This window comes from Chiloscyllium plagiosum, unplaced genomic scaffold (genome assembly GCF_037043375.1).
Source record: "Chiloscyllium plagiosum isolate Xiang-an unplaced genomic scaffold, Cpla_swu_hap1 HiC_scaffold_7, whole genome shotgun sequence".
Taxonomy (NCBI): Eukaryota; Metazoa; Chordata; class Chondrichthyes; order Orectolobiformes; family Hemiscylliidae; genus Chiloscyllium; species Chiloscyllium plagiosum.
In genome coordinates, this window is record NW_028270145.1 from 112,841,993 (window position 1) to 112,861,971 (window position 19,979).

The 19,979-nt window shown below is 47.2% G+C and overlaps 1 protein-coding gene across 3 annotated transcripts in view; it reads right to left on the reverse strand.

Moving 5' to 3' along the window:
* The window catches only part of LOC122551953 (anion exchange protein 3-like), a 313,611-nt gene that overhangs the window by 64,741 nt on the left and 228,891 nt on the right, over positions 1 to 19,979 (reverse strand). For all 3 annotated transcript variants that reach the window (XM_087989369.1, XM_087989367.1, XM_087989368.1), the window contains exons 20-21: positions 18,400 to 18,653; positions 13,208 to 13,377 (exon numbers count right to left, since the gene is read on the reverse strand). In XM_087989369.1, the coding sequence (XP_087845495.1) occupies positions 13,208 to 13,377; positions 18,400 to 18,653 (424 nt within the window). The remainder of the gene's footprint in view (positions 1 to 13,207; positions 13,378 to 18,399; positions 18,654 to 19,979) is intronic.

A 19,979-nucleotide genomic window follows, 5' to 3' on the forward strand; every position in this document is an offset into this window, starting at 1 on the left:
AGACAGAGGCAATGAGGAATTTACAAGAGCAAGGGGATATGATGGATGGCAGTTATAGGAAGGGAGAAAAGTCTCAGATACTGTCACATAGTTGGGTTAATTCCAGGAAAGGTAAGAGAGGTAGGCAGGTAGTGCAGGAGTCTTCTGTGGCTATCCCCATTTCAAACAGATATGCTGTTTTGGAAAATGTACGGGGTGGTGGATTCTCAGGGGAATGTAGCACGAGCAGCCAAGTTTCTGGCATTGAGACTGGTTCTAATGCAACGAGGGGTAAGTCAGGTTCCAAGCGATTGATTGTGCTAGAGAACTCTCTAGTCAGAGGTACAGACAGACATTTCTGTGGTCAGCAGCGAAAAATCAGAATGGTGTGTTGCTTCCCTGGTGCCAGGATCAAGGATGTCTCAGAGAGGGTACAGAATGTTCTAAAAGGGGAGAGGTGCCAGCCAGAGGTCACTGTACACATTGGAACCAACGACATAGGAATGGAAAAGGATGAGATTCTGAAGGAAGATTACAGAGAGTTAGACAGGAATTTAAAAAGGAGGCCCTCGAGAGTAGTAATGTCTGGATTACTCCCGGTGCTACAAGCTAGTGAGGGCAGGAACAGGAGGATAGAGCAGATGAATGCATGGCTGAGGAGCTGGTGTAAGGGAGAAGGATTCACATTTTTGGACCATTGGAAGCTGTTTAGAGGTAGAAGTGACCTGTACACGAAGGACAGATTGCACCTGAATAAAAAAAGGGGACTGATATACTCCAGGGAAATTTGCTAGAGCTGCTCGGGAGGATTTGGCTAGTAAGGTGGGTGGGTGGGTGGGACCCAGGGAGATAGTGGGGAAAGAGATCAATCTGAGACTGGTACAATTGAGAAAAAAGGCCAGTCAAACAGTCAGGGCAGGCAGGGACAAAGCAGAGAACAAGGTAGGACTGATACATTGCATTTATTTCAATGCAAGGGGCCTAACAGGGAAGGCAGATGAACTCAGGGCATGGTTAGAAACATGGGACTGGGGTATCATAGCAATTACAGAAACATGGCTCAGGGATGGGCAGGACTAGCAGCTGAATGTTCCAGGATACAAATGCTACACAAAGGATAGAAAGGGGGGTAAGAGAGGAGGGGGAGTGGCATTTTTGATAAAGGATAGCATTACAGCTATGCTGAGGGAGGATATTCCCGGAAATATATTCAGGGAAGTTATATGGGTGGAACTGAGAAATAAGAAAAGGATGATCACCTTATTAGGATTGTATTGTAGACCCCCTAACAGCCAGAGGGAAATTGAGAAACAAATTTGTAAGGAGCTCTCAGCTATCTGTAAGAATAATAGGGTGGTTATGGTAGGGGATTTTAACTTTCCAAACATAGACTGGGACTGCCATAGTGTTAAGATTTAGATGGAGAGGAATTTGTTAAGTGCGTACAAGACAATTTTCTGATTCATTATGTGGAATAACCTACTAGAGAAGGTGCAAAACTTGACCTACTCTTGGGAAATAAGGTAGGGCAGGTGACTGAGGTGTCAGCACTTTGGGGCCAGCGACCATAATTCTATTAGTTTCAAAATAGTGATGGAAAAGAATAGACCAGATCTAAAAGTTGAAGTTCTAAATTGGAGGAAGGCTAATTTTGACGGTATTAAGCGAGAACTTTCAAAAACTGATTGGGGCAGATGTTCGCAGGTAAAGAGATGACTGGAAAATGGGAAACCTTCAGAAATGAGATAACAAGAATCCAGAGAAAGTATATTCCTGTCAGGGTGAAAGGGAAGGCTGGTAGCTGTAGGGAATGCTGGATGACTAAAGAAATTGAGGGTTTGGTTAAGAAAAAGAAGGAAGCATATGTCAGGTATAGACAGGATAGATCAAGTGAATCCTTAGAAGAGTGTAAAGGAAGTAGGAATATACTTAAGAGGAAAATCAGGAGGGCAAAAAGGGAACATGAAATAGCTTTGGCAAATAGAGTTAAGGAGAATCCAAAGGGGTTTTACAAATACATTAAGGACAAAATGGTAACTAGGGAGAGAATAGGGCCCCTCAAAGATCAGCAAGGCGGCCTTTGTGTGGAGCCGCAGGAAATGGGGGAGATACTAAACGAATATTTTGCATCAGTATTTACTGTGGAAAAGGACATGGAAGATGTAGAATGTAGGGAAATAGATGGTGACATCTTGAAAATGTTCATATTACAGAGGAGGAAGTGCTGGATGTCTTGAAACACATAAAAGTGGATATATCCCCAGAACCTGATCAGGTGAACCCTCGAACATTGTGGGAAGCTAGAGAAGTGATTGCTGGGCCTCTTGCTGAGATATTTGTATCATCGATAGTCACAGGTGAGGTGCTGGAAGACTGGAGGTTGGCTAACGTGGTGCCACTGCTTAAGAAGAGTGGTAAGGACAAACCAGGGAACTATAGACCAGTGAGTCTGATGTCAGTGGTGGGCAAGTTGTTGGAGGGAATCCTGAGGGACAGGATGTACATGTATTTGGAAAGGCAAGGACTGATCAGGGATAGTCAACATGGCTTTGTGCATGGGAAATCATGTCTCACAAACTTGACTGAGTTTTTTGAAGAAGTAACAAAGAGGATTGAGGGTAGATCGGTAGATGTGATCTATATGGACTTCAGTAAGGCGTTTGACAAGGTTCCCCATGGGAGACTGATTAGCAAGGTTAGATCTCATGGAATACAGGGAGAACTAGCCATTTGGATACAGAACTGGCTCAAAGATAGAAGACAGAGAGTGGTGATAGAGGGTTGTTTTTCAGACTGGAGGCCTGTGACCAGTGGAGTGCCACAAGGACCGGTGCTGGGTCCTCTACTTTTTGTCATTTATATAAATGATTTGGATGTGAGCGTAAGAGGGATAGTTGGTAAGTTTGCAGGTGACACCAAAACTGAAGGTGTAATGGACAGCAAAGAAGGTCACCTCAGGTTATAATGGGATCTTGACCCCATGGACCAATGGGCTGAGAAGTGGCAGATGGAGTTTAATTCAAATAAATGTGAGGTGCTGCATTTTGAGAAAGCAAATTTTAGCAGGACTTATACACTTAATGGTAAGGTCCTAGGGAGTGTTATTGAATAAAGAGACCTTGGAGTGCAGGTTCATAGCTCCTTGAAAGTGGAGTTGCAGGTAAATAGGATAGTAAAGAAGGCGCTTGGTATGCTTTCCTTTATTGGTCAGAGTATTGAGTATAGGAATTGGGAGGTCATGTTGCGGCTGTACAGGACATTGGTTAGGCCACTGTTGGAATATTGCATGCAATTCTGGTCTCCTTCCTATCGGAAAGATGTTGTGAAACTTGAAAGGGTTCAGAAAAGATTTACAAGGATGTTGCCAGGGTTGGAGGATTTTAGCTATAGGGAGAGGCTGAACAGGCTGGGGCTGTTTTCCCCTGAGTATTGGAGACTGAGGGGTGACCTTATGGAGTTTTACAAAGTCATGAGGGGCAAATAGACAAAGGATAAATAGACAAAGTCTTTTCGCTGGGGTCGGAGAGTCCTGAACTAGAGGGCATAGGTTTAGGGTGAGAGGGGAAAGATATAAAAGAGATGTAAGGGGCAAAGTTTTCACACAGAGGGTGGTACGTGTATGGAACGAGCTGCCAGAGGAAGTGGTGGAGGCTGGTACAATTGCAACATTTAAGAAGCATTTGGATGGGTATATGAATAGGAAGGGTTTGGAGGGATATGGGCCGGATGCTGGCAGGTGGGACTAGATTGGGTTGGGATATTTGGTCGGCATGGACTGGTTGGACCAAAGGGTCTGTTTCCATGCTGTACATCTCTATGATTCTGTGACTCTATCTCTTTTGAACTTTCCCCCTCTCACCTTAAATGTATGCCCCCTAGTTTTAGACATTTCAACTCTAGGACCGTCAACCCTATCTCTGCATCTCACAATTTTATAAACTTCTATCAGGTCTCCCATGAGCCTCCGCTGCTTCAGGGAAAACAACCTGAGGTTTTCTAGCCTCTCCTTATCGCTCATACCCTCGAATCCAGGCACGATCCTGGTAAACCTTTTCTGCACCCAACCCAAAGCCTCCACATCCTTCCTGTAATGGGCGACCAGAGTTGAATGCAATACTCTTAGTGTGGCCTAACCAAAGTCTTATAAAGCTGCAACATGACATCCTGACTCTTGTACTCAACTCCCTGACCAATAAAGGTAAGCTTGTCATATGCCTTCTTTACCACCATATCTATTTGCATGCTCACTATCAGGGAACTATGGACTTTGAGCCTCAAGATCCCTCTGCACATCAGTGCTGCTCAGGGTCGTTCCATTAACTGTACAACACATCAGACTTACCCAGATTAAACTCCATCTGCCATTTCTCTGCCCATATCTGCAGTTGATCCATATCCCGCTGTATCCTTTTACAACCTTCTACTCTTTCTACACCTCCACCGATCTTTGTATCGTCTGCAAACGTAGTAACCTATCCATCTATATTTTCATCCAAGTTATTTGTATGTATCAAACAGCAGAGATCCCAATCCCTGTGGAACTAGTCCTGGAACCCCAGCCTGAGGAACAACCTTCCACCGCTACCCTCTGTCTTCTATGGGCAAGCCAATTCTGAACCCACATGGCCACGTCACCCTGGATCCCATGCATCTTAATCTTCTGGATGAGCCAAACATGAGGATCTTGTCGAAAGTTTTACTAAAATCCATGTAAACAACATTCACTGCTCTACCCTCCTCATCGATCACCTTTGTTACTAGGTTAGTAAGACATGACCTACCCCACACAAGGCCATGCAGAGACTGTCCCTTGCAAATGTGTGTAAATCCTATCCCTAGGAATTCTGTCCACTAGCTTCCCAACCACCGAGGTGAGACGCACCGTTCTATAGTTTCCTAGATTATTCTCATTTACTTTCTTCAACAGAGGAACAACATGAGCTACACGCTAGTTCTCTGGGCCCTCTCCATTGCCTAGCGAGGATACAAAGATCTTTGTCAAGGCCCCAGCAGTCTTCTCTCTTGCCCAACTCAGTAACCTGGGGTAGATACTATTGGGGAGAAAGTGAGGTCTGCAGATGCTGGAGATCAGAGATGGAAATGTGTTGCTGGAAAAGCGCAGCAGGTCAGGCAGCATCTAGGGAACAGGAGAATCGACGTTTCAGGAATCCTGAAGAAGGGCTAATGCCCGAAACGTCGATTCTCCTGTTCCCTAGATGCTGCCTGACCTGCTGCGCTTTTCCAGCAACACATTTCCATCTCTAGATACTATTGGGCCCCAGGGACTTCTCCACCTTAATTTCTTCAAGAGATCCAACACCAGTTCTTTCTTGATCTCAAAATGCCCTAGCATTTCAGCATGCTCCACACAAATCTCACTATCCTCCATACCCTCCTCCTGGGTGAATACTGACGCATTAGGCAACTGGAACTGGTGCTGGATGAACTTCAGATCATTTGGGAGGCAGGGGGGTTACTGAGAGGAGTTACAGGGAGGTAGTCACTCCTCAAGTACAAGAAAAAGGCAGATGGGTTACAGTCAGGGGATAGAAAGGGAACCGGCAGGCAGCGCAGGGATCCCCTATGGCCACCCCCCTCAATAACAAGTTACTATTTGGATACTGTTGGGGAGGGGGGACTTACCAGGGGAAAGCAGTGGGTTAAAGGTCTCTGGCACAATGTCTGTCCCTGTGGCTCAGAGGGGAAATGGGGGAGGGGGAGCAAAGGTTTAGTCATTGGGGACTCCATAGTTAGGGGGACAGATAGGTGGTTGTGTGGGGAAGAGAGAGACTCACGGTTGATGTGTTGCCTCCCAGGTGCCAGGGTTCGTGATGTCTCTGATCGTGTTTTTGGGATCCTTAAGGGGGAGGGGGAGCAGCCCCAAGTCGTGGTCCAAATAGGCACCAACGACGTAGGTAGGAAGAGAGATGGGATTTAAGGCAGAAATTCAGGGAGCTAGGATGGAAGCTTAGAGCTAGGACGAACAGAGTTGTTACCCGTGCCATGTGCTAGTGAGGCGAGGGATAAGGAGAGAGAGGAGTTGAACAGGTGGCTATAGGGAAAGTGCAGAAGGGAGGGTTTCGGATACCTGGATAAACGGAGGGATATCAATATCCTGGGGGGAAAATTTGCTAATGGTCTTTTGGGGGGGTGGGTTAGACTAATTCAGCAGGGGGATGGGAACCTAAATTGTAGTTCGAGTACACAGGAGGTTGACAGTAGTGAGGTCAGAAATAAGGTTTCAAGGTCGCAAGAAGGCACCAGCAAGCAAGAAGTTGGTTTGAAGTCTTCAATGCCAGGAGCATCCGGAATAAGGTGGGGGAACTTGCATCATGGGTTGGTACCTGGGACTTCGATTTTGTGGCTTATCCGGAGACATAGATAGAGCAAGGACAGGAATGGTTGTTGCAGGTTCCGGGATTTAGATGTTTCAGTAAGAACAGAGAAGGTGGCAAAAGAGGAGGAGGTGCGGCATTGTTACTCAAAGGCGGTATTAAGGTAGCAGAAAGGACTTTTGAGGATACGTCTACTGAAGTAGTATGGACTGAGGTTAGAAACAGGAAAAGCGAGGTCACCCTGTTAGGGAGTTTTCTCTAGGCCTCTGTATAGTTCCAGAGATGTAGAGGAAAGGAAAGCAAAAATGATTCTGGATAGGAGTGAGAGTAACAGGGTAGTTGTTATGGGGGACTTTAACTTTCCAAATATTGACTGGAAATTGATATAGTTCGAGTACTTCAGATGGGTCAGTTTTGGCCAATTTCTGCACGATGGTTTCCTGACATAGTATGTACACAGGCCAACAAGGGACGAGGAGAAAGTGAGGTCTGCAGATGCTGGAGATCAGAGCTGGAAATGTGTTGCTGGAAAAGCGCAGCAGGTCAGGCAGCATCCAGGGAACAGGAGAATCGACGTTTCGGGCATAAGCCCTTCTTCAGGAAAGATTCCTGAAGAAGGGCTTATGCCCGAAAAGTCGATTCTCCTGTTCCCTGGATGCTGCCTGACCTGCTGCGCTTTTCCAGCAACACATTTCCAACAAGGGACGAGGCCATATTAGATTTGGTACTGGGTAAAGAACCTGGCCAGGTGTTGGATTTGGAGGTAGATGAGCACTTTGGTGATAGTCACCACAATTTGGTTATGTTTACTTTAGCGATGAAAAGGGATAGGTATATACCACAGGGCAAGGGTTATAGATGAGAGAAAGGCAATTATGATGGGATTAGGCAAGAATTAGGATGCATAGGATGGGGAAGGAAACTGCAGGGGATGGGCACAATTGAAATGTGGGCTTATTCGAGGAACAGCTACTGCATGTCCTTGATAAGTATGTACCTGTCAGGCAGGGAGGAAGTTGTCGAGTGAGGGAGCCGTGGTTTACTAAAGAAGTTGAATCTCTTGTCAAGAGGAAGAATGCTTACGTTAGGATGAGACAAGAAGGCTCAGTTAGGGCGCTTGAGAGTTACAAGTTAGCCGGGAAGGACCTAAAGAGAGAGCTAAGAAGAGCCAGAAGGGGACGTGAGAAGTCGTTGGTGAATAGGATCAAGAAAAACCCTAAAGCTTTGTATAGGTATATCAGGAATAAAAGAATCATTAGAATAAGGTTAGGGCCAATCAATGACAGTATTAGGAAGTTGTACATGGAGTCAGAGGAGATAGGGGATGCACTAAATGAATAACGTTCCTCAGTATTCACACTGGAAAAAGACAATGTTGTCAAGGTGAATACTAAGATACAGGATACTCGCTAGACAGGATTAAGGTTCTCAAGGAGGAGGTGTTAGTAATTCTGGAAAGTGTGAAAGTATATAAGTCCCTGGGCTGGATGGGGATTTAGAGCTGAAAATGTGTTGCTGAAAAAACGCAGCAGGTCAGGAAGCATCCAAGGAGCAGGAGAATTGACGTTTCGGGCATGAGCCTATATTACTATATAATTGCCCACAGTATCCGTGGATGTGTAGGTTAGGTGGATTGGCCTCAGTAAGTTGCCTCATTCCTCATTCCTGAAGAAGGGCTCATTCCCGAAACGTCGATTCTCCTGCTCCTTGGATGCTGCCTGACCTGCTGCGCTTTTCCAGCAACACATTTTCAGCTCTGATCTCCAGCATCTGCAGACCTCACTTTCTCCTGGATGGGGATTTATCGTTGGATTCTCTGGGAAGCCAGGGAGGAGATTGCCAAACCGTTTGCTTTGATCTCTGTTGTCACCATTGTCTACAGGAATAGCGCCAGAAGGCTGGAGGATAGCAAATGTGGTCCCCTTGTTCAAGAAGAGACAACCCTGGTAATTAGAGACCAGTGAGCCTTACTTTGGTTGTGGGTAAGGTGTTGGAAAAGGTTATGGGAGGATTTATAACCATCCAGAAAGGAATAATTTGATTAGGGATAGTCAACACTGTTTTGTGAAGGGTAGGTCGTGCCTCACAAACCTTACTGAGTTCTTTGAGAAGATGACCAAACAGGTAGATTAGGGTAAAGCGGTTGTTGTGGCGTATATGGATTTCAGTAAGGTGTTTGATAAGATTCCCCATGGTAGGCTGTTGCAGAAAATACAGAGACATGGGATTGAGGGCGATTTAATGGTTTGGATCAGAAATTGGCTAGCTGAAAGAACACAGAGGGTGGTGGTTGATGGGAAGTGTTTATCCTGGAGTTCAGTTACTAGTGGTGTACTGCAAGGATCTGTTTTAGGGCCACTGCTGTTTGTCATTTTTATAAACGACCTGGATGAGGTCATAGAAGGGTGGGTTTGTAAATTTGCGGATGACAGTATTGGTAGAGGGATCGAGTTTCGGAACCATGAGATCATGCCGCAGCTGTACAAAACTCTGGTGCGGCCGCACTTGGAGTATTGCATACAGTTCTGGTCATTACGTTATAGGAAGGATGTGGAAGCTTTGGAAAAGGTTCAGGGGAGATTTACTAAGACTTTGCCGGGTATGGCGGGAAGGTCTTATGAGGAAAGGCTGAGGGTCTTGAGGCTGTTTTCATTAGAGAGAAGGAGGTTGAGAGGTGACTTAATTGAGACATACAAGATAATCAGAGGTTGGACAGTGAGAGCCTTTTTCCTTGGATGGTGATGGCTGATATGAGGGGACATAGCTTTAAATTGATGGGTGATGGGTGTAGAACAGATGTCAGGGGTAGTGTCTTTACTCAGAGAGTAGTAGGGGCATGGAACGCAACAGTAGTAGACTCACCAACTTTAAGGACATTTAAATGGTCATTGGATAAATATATGGTGAAAATGGAATAGTGTAGGGTAGATGGGCTTCAGATTCTATTCACAGGTTGGCAGAACATCGAGGGCCGAAGAGCCTGTACTGCACTGTAATGTTTTATATTCTGTGTTCGAAGTGCACGTTTCAGATCTCATGCATATCCTCTGCCTCCAAGCATAAGTTTCCTTCTTTATCCGTGAGTGAACACATCTTCTCCCTAGTTAGCCTCTTGTTTTAGTGTCTGTATAGAATACCTTGGGGATTCTCTTTAACCTTACTTGTCAAAGTCACTTCATAGCCCCTTCTTGTTCTCCTGATCCCCTGCTTGAGTACTTTCCTGTTTACATTCCTCATGGGCCCAGTCCAATTTTAGCTTCCTAAACCTTATATATGCTTCTTTCTTCCTTTTGACTAAATGCACATCCTCCCTCATTATCCAAGGGTCCCTTACTTTGCCCTCCTTACTGGAATATGCCGGTCCTGAACTCTGATCAGCAATTCCCACATGTCAGATATGGACTGATAACAGCTTCTCCCAGTGAACACTCCCTACCTCCTGCCCATTACTGGTGTAATATGCCCTCCCCAAACTTGGCCCCAGTTCCAGACTTATCCTTGTTCATAGCTAGCCTAAAACGTAAGGAGTTGTGATCACTGTTTCCAAAATGCTCTCGCACTGTAAGGTCAGTCACCTGGTCAGGCTCATTAGCCAATACAGGGTCCAGTATGGCCCCCTCTCTAGTTGGACTATCCGCATACTGTTTCAAGAAACCCTCTTGGGTACACTGAATAAATTTTACCCAGTCTAAGCCTCTTGCTGTAAGGGAGGCCCAGTCAATATTGGAGAAGTTAAAGTCACCCACTATGACAACCCTATTGTTATTAAGTCTTTCCATAATCTGCTGAAATATTTATTCCTCAATCTCTCGGTGGCTATTGGGGTGACCTATCAGAGTGATTACACCCATCTTACACCCATCGCCTCAGGCAACTGACTGTGTGGAGTTTGCACATTCTCCCCGTGTCTGTGTGGGTTTTCTACGGGTGCTCCGGTTTCCTCCCACATTCCAAAAATGTGCAGGTTAGGTGAATTGGCCATGCTAAATTGTCTGTAGTGTTAGGTGAAGGGTTAAATGTAGGGGAATGGGTCTGGGTGGGTTGCGCTTCGGCGGGTCGGTGTGGACTTGTTGGGCCGAAGGGCCTGTTTCCACACTGTAAGTAATCTAAATCTAATCTAATCTAATCTAATCTAATCTTATTTTTGAGCTCTACCCATCAAACCCCTCCTGCATCCACCTATCACCATCCCACCCACCTTTCCCCCAACCCCACCTCCCCCGCCCCGCCATTTCTCAGCTCATTTCCCCCTCCCCAGTCCTGATGAGGGATCCTGACCTGAAACGTTGACTCCCCTGCTCCTCTGGTGCTGCCTGACCAACTGTGCCTTTTGCAGTCCTTACTATCCCCATACTGCCTCGGTGGATGAACCCTCCAGTATGTCCTCTCTCTGAGTGCAGACGTAACATCCTCCCTGATTAATAATGCAGCTCCTCCATCTCTTTTCCCTTCCTCTCTCTCTCGTCTCAAACAACAAAATTCTGTAACATTGAGCAGCCAGTCCTGTCCCTTTCTCAAGGTTTATAAAGTCATGAGGGGCATGGATAAGATAAATAGACAAGGTCTTTTCCCTGGGGTGGGGGAGTCCAGAACTAGAGGGCATAGGTTTAGGGTGAGAGGGGAAAGATATAAAAGGGACCTTAGGGGTAACTTTCTCACACAGAGGGTGGTGTGTGGATGGAATGAGCTGCCAGAGGACGTGGTGGAGGCTGGTAAAATGACAACATTTAAAAGACATCTAGGTAGGTATATGACTACGAAGGGTTTAGAGGGATAAACTCTCTAAAGAGCTGGCAAATAGGATTAGATAAGATGAGGATATCTGGTCAGCATGGACAACTTGGACCTAAGGGTCTGTTTCTGTGCTGTACACCTCTATGACTCTATGACTCAAGGTTGTCTATAATGGCCACAACATCATAGTCCCATGTACTGACCCAGGCTTTAAGCTGATCTATCTTACCCATAATACTCCTTGTGTTGAAATAAACACACTTCAGCCCATTAGAACCATTGCGTTCATTGGTTGTACTGATTGCTCATGTCTAAATGACTACCACTCAGTGGCCCTAACTTCAGTGGTCATGAAGTGCTTTGAAAGGCTGGTCATGGCATTAATCAACTCCAGCCTCCCCACGACTCTTGACCCATTCCAATTTGCCTATCAGACCAACACATCCACGTCAGATGCCATATCACTTGCCCTTCTTGAACATCTTTAAGGGCTTATGCCCGAAACGTCGATTCTCCTGCTCCTTGGATGCTGCCTGACCTGCTGCGCTTTTCCAGCAACACATTTTTCAGCTCTGATCTCCAGCATCTGCAGTCCTCACTTTCTGCTAGAACATCTTGACACCAAGAACAGCTACGTAAGAATCCTACTCATTGACTACAGTTCAGCCTTCAACACTATTATCCCCTCGAGACTAATTACTAAACTTAGTGATCTCGGACTAAGCCCCACTCTCTGCAACTGGATCCTCAGTTTCCTGACCCACAGGCCACAATCAGTGAAGATCGGGGACAATATTTCATCCTCACTAACGCTCAACACTGGAGCCCCCCCCAGGAGTGCGTACTCAGCCCCCTACTGTATTCACTGCATATCCATGACTGCGTCGCCAAACACCAGACTAATGCCATTTACAAGTTTGTTGATGACACCATCATAGTCGGTCGCATCTCAGATGGCGACGAAACAGACTACAGACGGGAGGTGGAAAACCTGGATAAATGGTGCACTGAGAACAACCTAGCTCTCAATGCTGGCAAAACCAAGGAACTCATTATTGACTTTCAGCGGGATGGTTACTCATGCCTCCCCTACACATTAACAGCACAGAGGGGGAATGAGTGGAGAGTGGCAAGCTCCTGGGAGTGGTCATCCACAACAAGCTTTCTTGGACTCCTCATGTGGACGCTGAAAATGTGTTGCTGGAAAAGCGCAGCCAGTCAGGCAGCATCCAAGAAACAGGAGAATCGACGTTTCGGGCATAAGCCCTCCTGAAGAAGGGCTTATGCCCGAAACGTTGATTCTCCTGTTCCTTGGATGCTGCCTGACCTGCTGCGCTTTTCCAGCAACACATTTTCAGCTCTGATCTCCAGCATCTGCAGTCCTCACTTTCTCCTCTTCATGTGGACGCACTGGTTACAAAGGCCCAACAACGTCTCTTCTTCCTCAGGCAGCTGGGGAAATTTGGCATGACAGTGAATACCCTTGCCAACTTTTATAGGTGTGCCATCGAGACCATTCTGTCTGGATGTATCACTACCTGGTATGGCAACTGTACCATTCAAGATCAGAGACAGTTACAGAGAGTGGTGAACTCGGCCCGGACAATCACAAAGGCCAACCTCCCATCTACAGAATCCATCTACCAGGCCCAATGTCAAGGAAAGGCCGTCAGCATTCTCAAAGATCCATCCCACCCTGGTAATGTTTTTCTACAACCTCTACCATCAGGGAGAAGGTACAGAAGCCTGAACACACACACCAGCCGGTTTCTACCCTGAATACTGAATGGACTCACAAACTCTTAACATTCGCCTGTACCTGTGTTTTTGTTTTTGCTGCTGTTTACCTATTATTTACTATCTACGCTACTTAACTCTGTGACCTGCCTGTATTGCTCACAAGATAAAGCTTTTCACTGTGCCTCGGTACACCTGACAATAAATTCAATTCAGTAGACTCTGATTGGTGTAAAGTGTTACCATGGAGAATAGAACTCAGTCTCCCGTTCCCACTTTCTCCTCATCCCCTTTAGTCTGAGGAACCTTACCTAACTCCCTCCTGACAAATAGGAGAGAGACAAGAGGTCAGTGCAGGAGGTAGTCCTCCCAGGGGCTAAGGAGTAAACCTGAAACATCATGAAATTAAGAGTCACACTCACCTTTGTCACGTAGATGTGGTCTGGGTGGTGTTTGGAAGGGATAAACAGAAGCAGCAGACGTTCATACATCTGGATTCCTGTGAGTGACGTCAAACCCATGTACAGGAAGATTCCAAATAAAACTGACATCGGAATCAACTGGAGAATCTTACTCATGACCACAGAGAGACCTGGAGACAAGGAGAGTGAGAGAGTGAGAGAGAGAGAGAGTGAGAGAAGCAGCATCAACAATAACTGAGATTGCCGATTCCCTCCCATGATGAGTAATTCCCCTCCTTTATACTGGCAAGGCCAGTACCTGTTGTCCATGCCTAATTGCCCTCTGCACACAATGGTTTGCTCAGCCATTTTACAGTCAGCCACATGTAGGCCAGGCCATGTAAAGATGGCAGATTTCCCACTGGAAAGGGCATTAGTGAACCAGATGGGTCTTATTCCTGACAACCAACAATTAAATTTTTAATTTCAGGTTTTAAATCAAATTTCACCATCCGCTATATTGAGATTCAAACCCATGTTCCCGGAACATTATCTGGATCTCTATATACTCTAGCAATAATACCACTAGGCCATGACCTTCTTCTGACCCTCACTGGCCAGCACAGGTTGGAAGGATTTTGTGTTGGGGATAGGATTAAAGAGTAGGATTATGGAGTTAATGTTTAGGATTACTGATGAGGCTGTGTGGTTAAGGTCATGTTTTGTGGTTAGTGTTCTTCTTACTGGTTATGGTCAATGGTTAGGGTCAGCTGATTGGACTATGGCTATGGTTAGTCATTAGAGTTATGGGGTTTGCATTAAGGTCAGTGGTTAGCATTAAGGAGAGCAGTCACTGTTAATGGTTAGGTTTATGGTTGGGATCATGATTAGTAGTTGGGATTAAGGTTAGTGGTTAGGAACATTGGGTAGTGTTATGGTTCAGTTTATGGTTGGGATAATGATTTGTAGTTATGTTTACGGTTAGTGGTTTGAGGCAAAAAATGTGGTGCTGGAAACGCACAGCCGGTCAGGCAGTATCTGAAAAGCAAGAGAATTGACGTTTCGATCGTAAGCCCTTCATCAGGAAAGATTAGTGGTTAGAGATCGGGTTAGGGATAGGGTTAAGGCTAATGGATAGTGCTGGTGGTTAGTGTGGATGGGATTATGTTCAGTGGTTAACGTTAGGTTTAATGGAGACTGTAGATACTGTTAGTGGCTAGGCTCACTGATTGGATCCAAGTTCATGGTTATGTTATGGTTAGTGTGTAGGGATGTGGTCAGTGTGTCAGATTATGGGTTAGTGTGTCGGATTATGGGTTAGTGTGTAGGACCCGGGTTCAATTCCCGCCTCAGGCAACTGACTGTGTGGAGTTTGCATGTTCTCCCCGTGTCTGCGTGGGTTTCCTCCGGGTGCTCCGGTTTCCTCCCACAGTCCAAAGATGTGCAGGTCAGGTGAATTGGCCATGCTAAATTGCCCGTAGTAAGGGGTAAATGTAGGGGTATGGGTGGGTTGCGCTTCGGCGGGGCGGTGTGGACTTGTTGGGCCGAAGGGCCTGTTTCCACACTAAGTAATCTAATCTAATTATGGGTTAGTGTGTAGGATTGTAGGTTGGTGTGTAGGATTGTGGGTTAGTGTGTAGGATTATGGGTTAGTGTGTAGGATTATGGGTTAGTGTGTAGGATTGTAGGTTGGTGTGTAGGATTGTGGGTTGGTGTGTAGGATTGTGGGCTAGTGTGTAGGGATGTGTGTCAGTGTAGGGCTATGGGTTAGTGTATAGGGATGTGGTCAGTGGTAAGGGTTAGTGTGTAGGATTGTGGTCAGTGTGGGATGTGGTCAGTGGTTAGGGTTACTGTGTAGGGATGTGGTCAGTGGTTAGGGTTAGTGTGTAGGGGTGTGGTCAGTGGTTAGGGTTAGTATGTAGGGGTGTGGTCAGTGTAGGGATGTGGTCAGTGGTTATGGTTAGTGTGTAGGGATGTGGTCAGTGGTTAAGGTTAGTGTGTAGGGGTATGGTCAGTGGTTAGGGTTAGTGTGTAGTGATGTGGTCAGTGGTTAAGGTTAGTGTGTAGGGGTGTGGTCAGTGGTTAGGGTTAGTGTGTAGTGATGTGGTCAGTGGTTAGGGTTAATGTGTAGGGATGTGGTCAGTGGTTAGGGTTAATGTGTAGGGATGTAGGGTCAGTGTAGTGATGTGGTCAGTGGTTAGGGTTAGTGTGTAGGGATGGGTCAGTGGTTAGGTTAGTGTGTAGGGATGTAGTCAGTGTAGGGATGTGGTCAGTGGTTAAGGTTAGTGTGTAGGGATGTGGTCAGTGAGGGATGTGGTCAGTGGTTAGGGTTAATGTGTAGGGATGTGGTCAGTGTGGGATGTGGTCAGTGGTTAGGGTTAATGTGTAGGGATGTGGTCAGTGTGGGATGTGGTCAGTGGTTAGGGTTAGTGTGTAGGGATGTGGTCAGTGTGGGATGTGGTCAGTGGTTAGGGTTAATGTGTAGGGATGTGGTCAGTGGTTAGGGTTAGTGTGTAGGATTGTGGTCAGTGTGGGATATGGTCAGTGGTTAGGGTTAGTGTGTAGGGTGTGGTCAGTGGTTAAGTTTAGTGTGTAGGGATGTGGTCAGTGGTTAAGTTTAGTGTGTAGGGATGTGGTCAGTGGTTAAGGATGGTGTGTAGGGGTGTGGTCAGTGGTTAGGGTTAGTGTGTAGGGTGTGGTCAGTGGTTAAGGATGGTGTGTAGGGATGTGGTCAGTGGTTAAGTTTAGTGTGTAGGGATGTGGGCAATGGTTAGGGTTAGTGTGTAGGGTGTGGTCAGTGGTTAAGGATGGTGTGTAGGGATGTAGTCAGTGGTTAGGGTTAGTGTGTAGGATTGTGGTCAGTGTGGGATATGGTCAGTGGTTAGGGTTAGTGTGTAGGATTGTGGTCAGTGTGGGATATAGTCAGTGGTTAGGGTTAGTGTGTAGGGTGTGGTCAGTGGTTAAGGTTAGTGTGGAGGGATGTGGTCAGTGTGGGATATGGTCAGTGGCTAGGGTTAGTGTGTAGGGTGTGGTCAGTGTGGGATATGGTCAGTGGTTAGGGTTAGTGTGTAGGGTGTGGTCAGTGGTTAGGGTTAATGTGTAGGGATGTGGTCAGTGTGGGATGTGGTCAGTGGTTAGGGTTAGTGTGTAGGGTGTGGTCAGTGGTTAAGGTTAGTGTGGAGGGATGTGGTCAGTGGTTAAGTTTAGTGTGTAGGGATGTGGTCAGTGGTTAAGGTTAGTGTGTAGGGGTGTGGTCAGTGGTTAGGGTTAGTGTGTAGTGATGTGGTCAGTGGTTAAGGTTAGTGTGTAGGGGTGTGGTCAGTGGTTAGGGTTAGTGTGTAGTGATGTGGTCAGTGGTTAGGGTTAATGTGTAGGGATGTGGTCAGTGGTTAGGGTTAATGTGTAGGGATGTAGGGTCAGTGTAGTGATGTGGTCAGTGGTTAGGGTTAGTGTGTAGGGTGTGGTCAGTGGTTAAGGATGGTGTGTAGGGATGTGGTCAGTGGTTAAGTTTAGTGTGTAGGGATGTGGGCAATGGTTAGGGTTAGTGTGTAGGGTGTGGTCAGTGGTTAAGAATGGTGTGTAGGGATGTAGTCAGTGGTTAGGGTTAGTGTGTAGGATTGTGGTCAGTGTGGGATATGGTCAGTGGTTAGGGTTAGTGTGTAGGATTGTGGTCAGTGTGGGATATAGTCAGTGGTTAGGGTTAGTGTGTAGGGTGTGGTCAGTGGTTAAGGTTAGTGTGGAGGGATGTGGTCAGTGTGGGATATGGTCAGTGGTTAGGGTTAGTGTGTAGGGTGTGGTCAGTGTGGGATATGGTCAGTGGTTAGGGTTAGTGTGTAGGGTGTGGTCAGTGGTTAGGGTTAATGTGTAGGGATGTGGTCAGTGTGGGATGTGGTCAGTGGTTAGGGTTAGTGTGTAGGGTGTGGTCAGTGGTTAAGGTTAGTGTGGAGGGATGTGGTCAGTGGTTAGGTTTAGTGTGTAGGGATGTGGTCAGTGGTTAAGGTTAGTGTGTAGGGGTGTGGTCAGTGGTTAGGGTTAGTGTGTAGTGATGTGGTCAGTGGTTAAGGTTAGTGTGTAGGGGTGTGGTCAGTGGTTAGGGTTAGTGTGTAGTGATGTGGTCAGTGGTTAGGGTTAATGTGTAGGGATGTGGTCAGTGGTTAGGGTTAATGTGTAGGGATGTAGGGTCAGTGTAGTGATGTGGTCAGTGGTTAGGGTTAGTGTGTAGGGATGTGGTCAGTGGTTAGGTTAGTGTGTAGGGGTGTGGTCAGTGTGGGATGTGGTCAGTGGTTAGGGTTAATGTGTAGGGATGTGGTCAGTGTGGGATGTGGTCAGTGGTTAGGGTTAATGTGTAGGGATGTGGTCAGTGTGGGATGTGGTCAGTGGTTAGGGTTAGTGTGTAGGGATGTGGTCAGTGTGGGATGTGGTCAGTGGTTAGGGTTAATGTGTAGGGATGTGGTCAGTGGTTAGGGTTAGTGTGTAGGATTGTGGTCAGTGTGGGATATGGTCAGTGGTTAGGGTTAGTGTGTAGGGTGTGGTCAGTGGTTAAGTTTAGTGTGTAGGGATGTGGTCAGTGGTTAAGTTTAGTGTGTAGGGATGTGGTCAGTGGTTAAGGATGGTGTGTAGGGGTGTGGTCAGTGGTTAGGGTTAGTGTGTAGGGTGTGGTCAGTGGTTAAGGATGGTGTGTAGGGATGTGGTCAGTGGTTAAGTTTAGTGTGTAGGGATGTGGGCAATGGTTAGGGTTAGTGTGTAGGGTGTGGTCAGTGGTTAAGGATGGTGTGTAGGGATGTAGTCAGTGGTTAGGGTTAGTGTGTAGGATTGTGGTCAGTGTGGGATATGGTCAGTGGTTAGGGTTAGTGTGTAGGATTGTGGTCAGTGTGGGATATAGTCAGTGGTTAGGGTTAGTGTGTAGGGTGTGGTCAGTGGTTAAGGTTAGTGTGGAGGGATGTGGTCAGTGTGGGATATGGTCAGTGGTTAGGGTTAGTGTGTAGGGTGTGGTCAGTGTGGGATATGGTCAGTGGTTAGGGTTAGTGTGTAGGGTGTGGTCAGTGGTTAGGGTTAATGTGTAGGGATGTGGTCAGTGTGGGATGTGGTCAGTGGTTAGGGTTAGTGTGTAGGGTGTGGTCAGTGGTTAAGGTTAGTGTGGAGGGATGTGGTCAGTGGTTAAGTTTAGTGTGTAGGGATGTGGGCAATGGTTAGGGTTAGTAATGATGACTCACCAACGAGCAATGCCACCGAAATGCCAGTGATGCGTTGCTCCTTCACCTCCTCGATCTTGGGTGTCTCTCCGGGAGCTGTGCTTTTGCTCATCACAGTCAGGGCGTTGACGTGGGCGATTGTCCGTACTGTGGCACCCGTCTGCCACGGGAGCCCAAAGATGCCACACATGCCTCCGGCCAAGCCAATGAGCAGCAGGTCCAGATGGAATCCGGACCCTTTCACCAGCCGCCGCTCCTTCTTACTAACAATGAGACTGGGAAGGGGGAGAACTGCAATCAGTCCAAGGGATTGGCATCTTCAAAGCTTCCCACTCTATACACACACACACACACACACACACAGTCAGACATCCTCACGCTGCCCCTTGGAATGCCGCACTGTCAGAGGGTCAGTGCTGAGGGAGTGCCACACTGTCACAGGGTCAGTACTGAGGGAGTGCCACACTGTCGGAGGGTCAGTGCTGAAGAAGCGCCGCACTGTCGGAGGGTCAGTACTGAGGGAGTGCCGCATTGTCACAGGGTCAGTCCTGAGGGAGTGCAGCACTGTCTGAGGGTCAGTGCTGAGGGAGTGCCACACTGTATGAGGTCTGTACTGAGGGAGTGCCGCACTGTCAGAGGGTCAGTACTGAGGGAGTGCCACACTGTCGGAGGGTCAGTGCTGAGGGAGTGCCGCACTGTTGCAGGGTCAGTGCTGAGGGAGTGCCGCACTGTTGGAGGGTCTGTACTGAGGGAGTGCCACACTGTCGGAGGGTCAGTACTGAGGGAGTGCCACACTGTCGGAGGGTCAGTGCTGAGGGAATGCCGCACTGTTGCAGGGTCAGTGCTGAGGGAGTGCCACACTGTCAGAGGGTCAGTACTGAGGGAGTGCCACACTGTTGGAGGGTCAGTACTGAGGGAGTGCCGCACTGTCAGAGGGTCTGTACTGAGGGAGTGCCACACTGTCGGAGGGTCAGTACTGAGGGAGTGCCTCAGTGTCGCAGCTTCAGTACTGAGGGAGTGCCACACTGTCGGAGGGTCAGTGCTGAGGGAGTGCCGCACTGTCAGAGGGTCTGTACTGAGGGAGTGCTGTACTGTCGGAGGGTCAGTACTGAGGGAGTGCTGCACTGTCAGAGGGTCTGTACTGAGGGAGTGCCGCACTGTCAGAGGGTCAGTACTGAGGGAGTGCTGCACTGTTGCAGGGTCAGTGCTGAGGGAGTGCCGCACTGTCAGAGGGTCTGTACTGAGGGAGTGCCGCACTGTCAGAGGGTCAGTACTGAGGGAGTGCCGCACTGTCAGAGGCACTGTCTTTCAGATATTAAACCTATCCCTTTCAGGTGAAAGCCATAATTCTATGGACAGTATTTTGAAGAAAACAAGGCTCCTCTTCCCAGCTTTCCCTAAAGTAACATCACAAATCAATTTTATTGTGGCGTATGGATCCTTATTCACAACAGCTGACAACTGTTGGCTGTGAAGCAATCCTGATGTTTAGAAAGATGCTTTAAAATGTCACTTCTTTGTTATAGTGTCAATAGCAGTCAGACTCTCCAGATGCTGCTCAGTCACAGGAACTCACAATTAAACACACTCGCCTATTGACC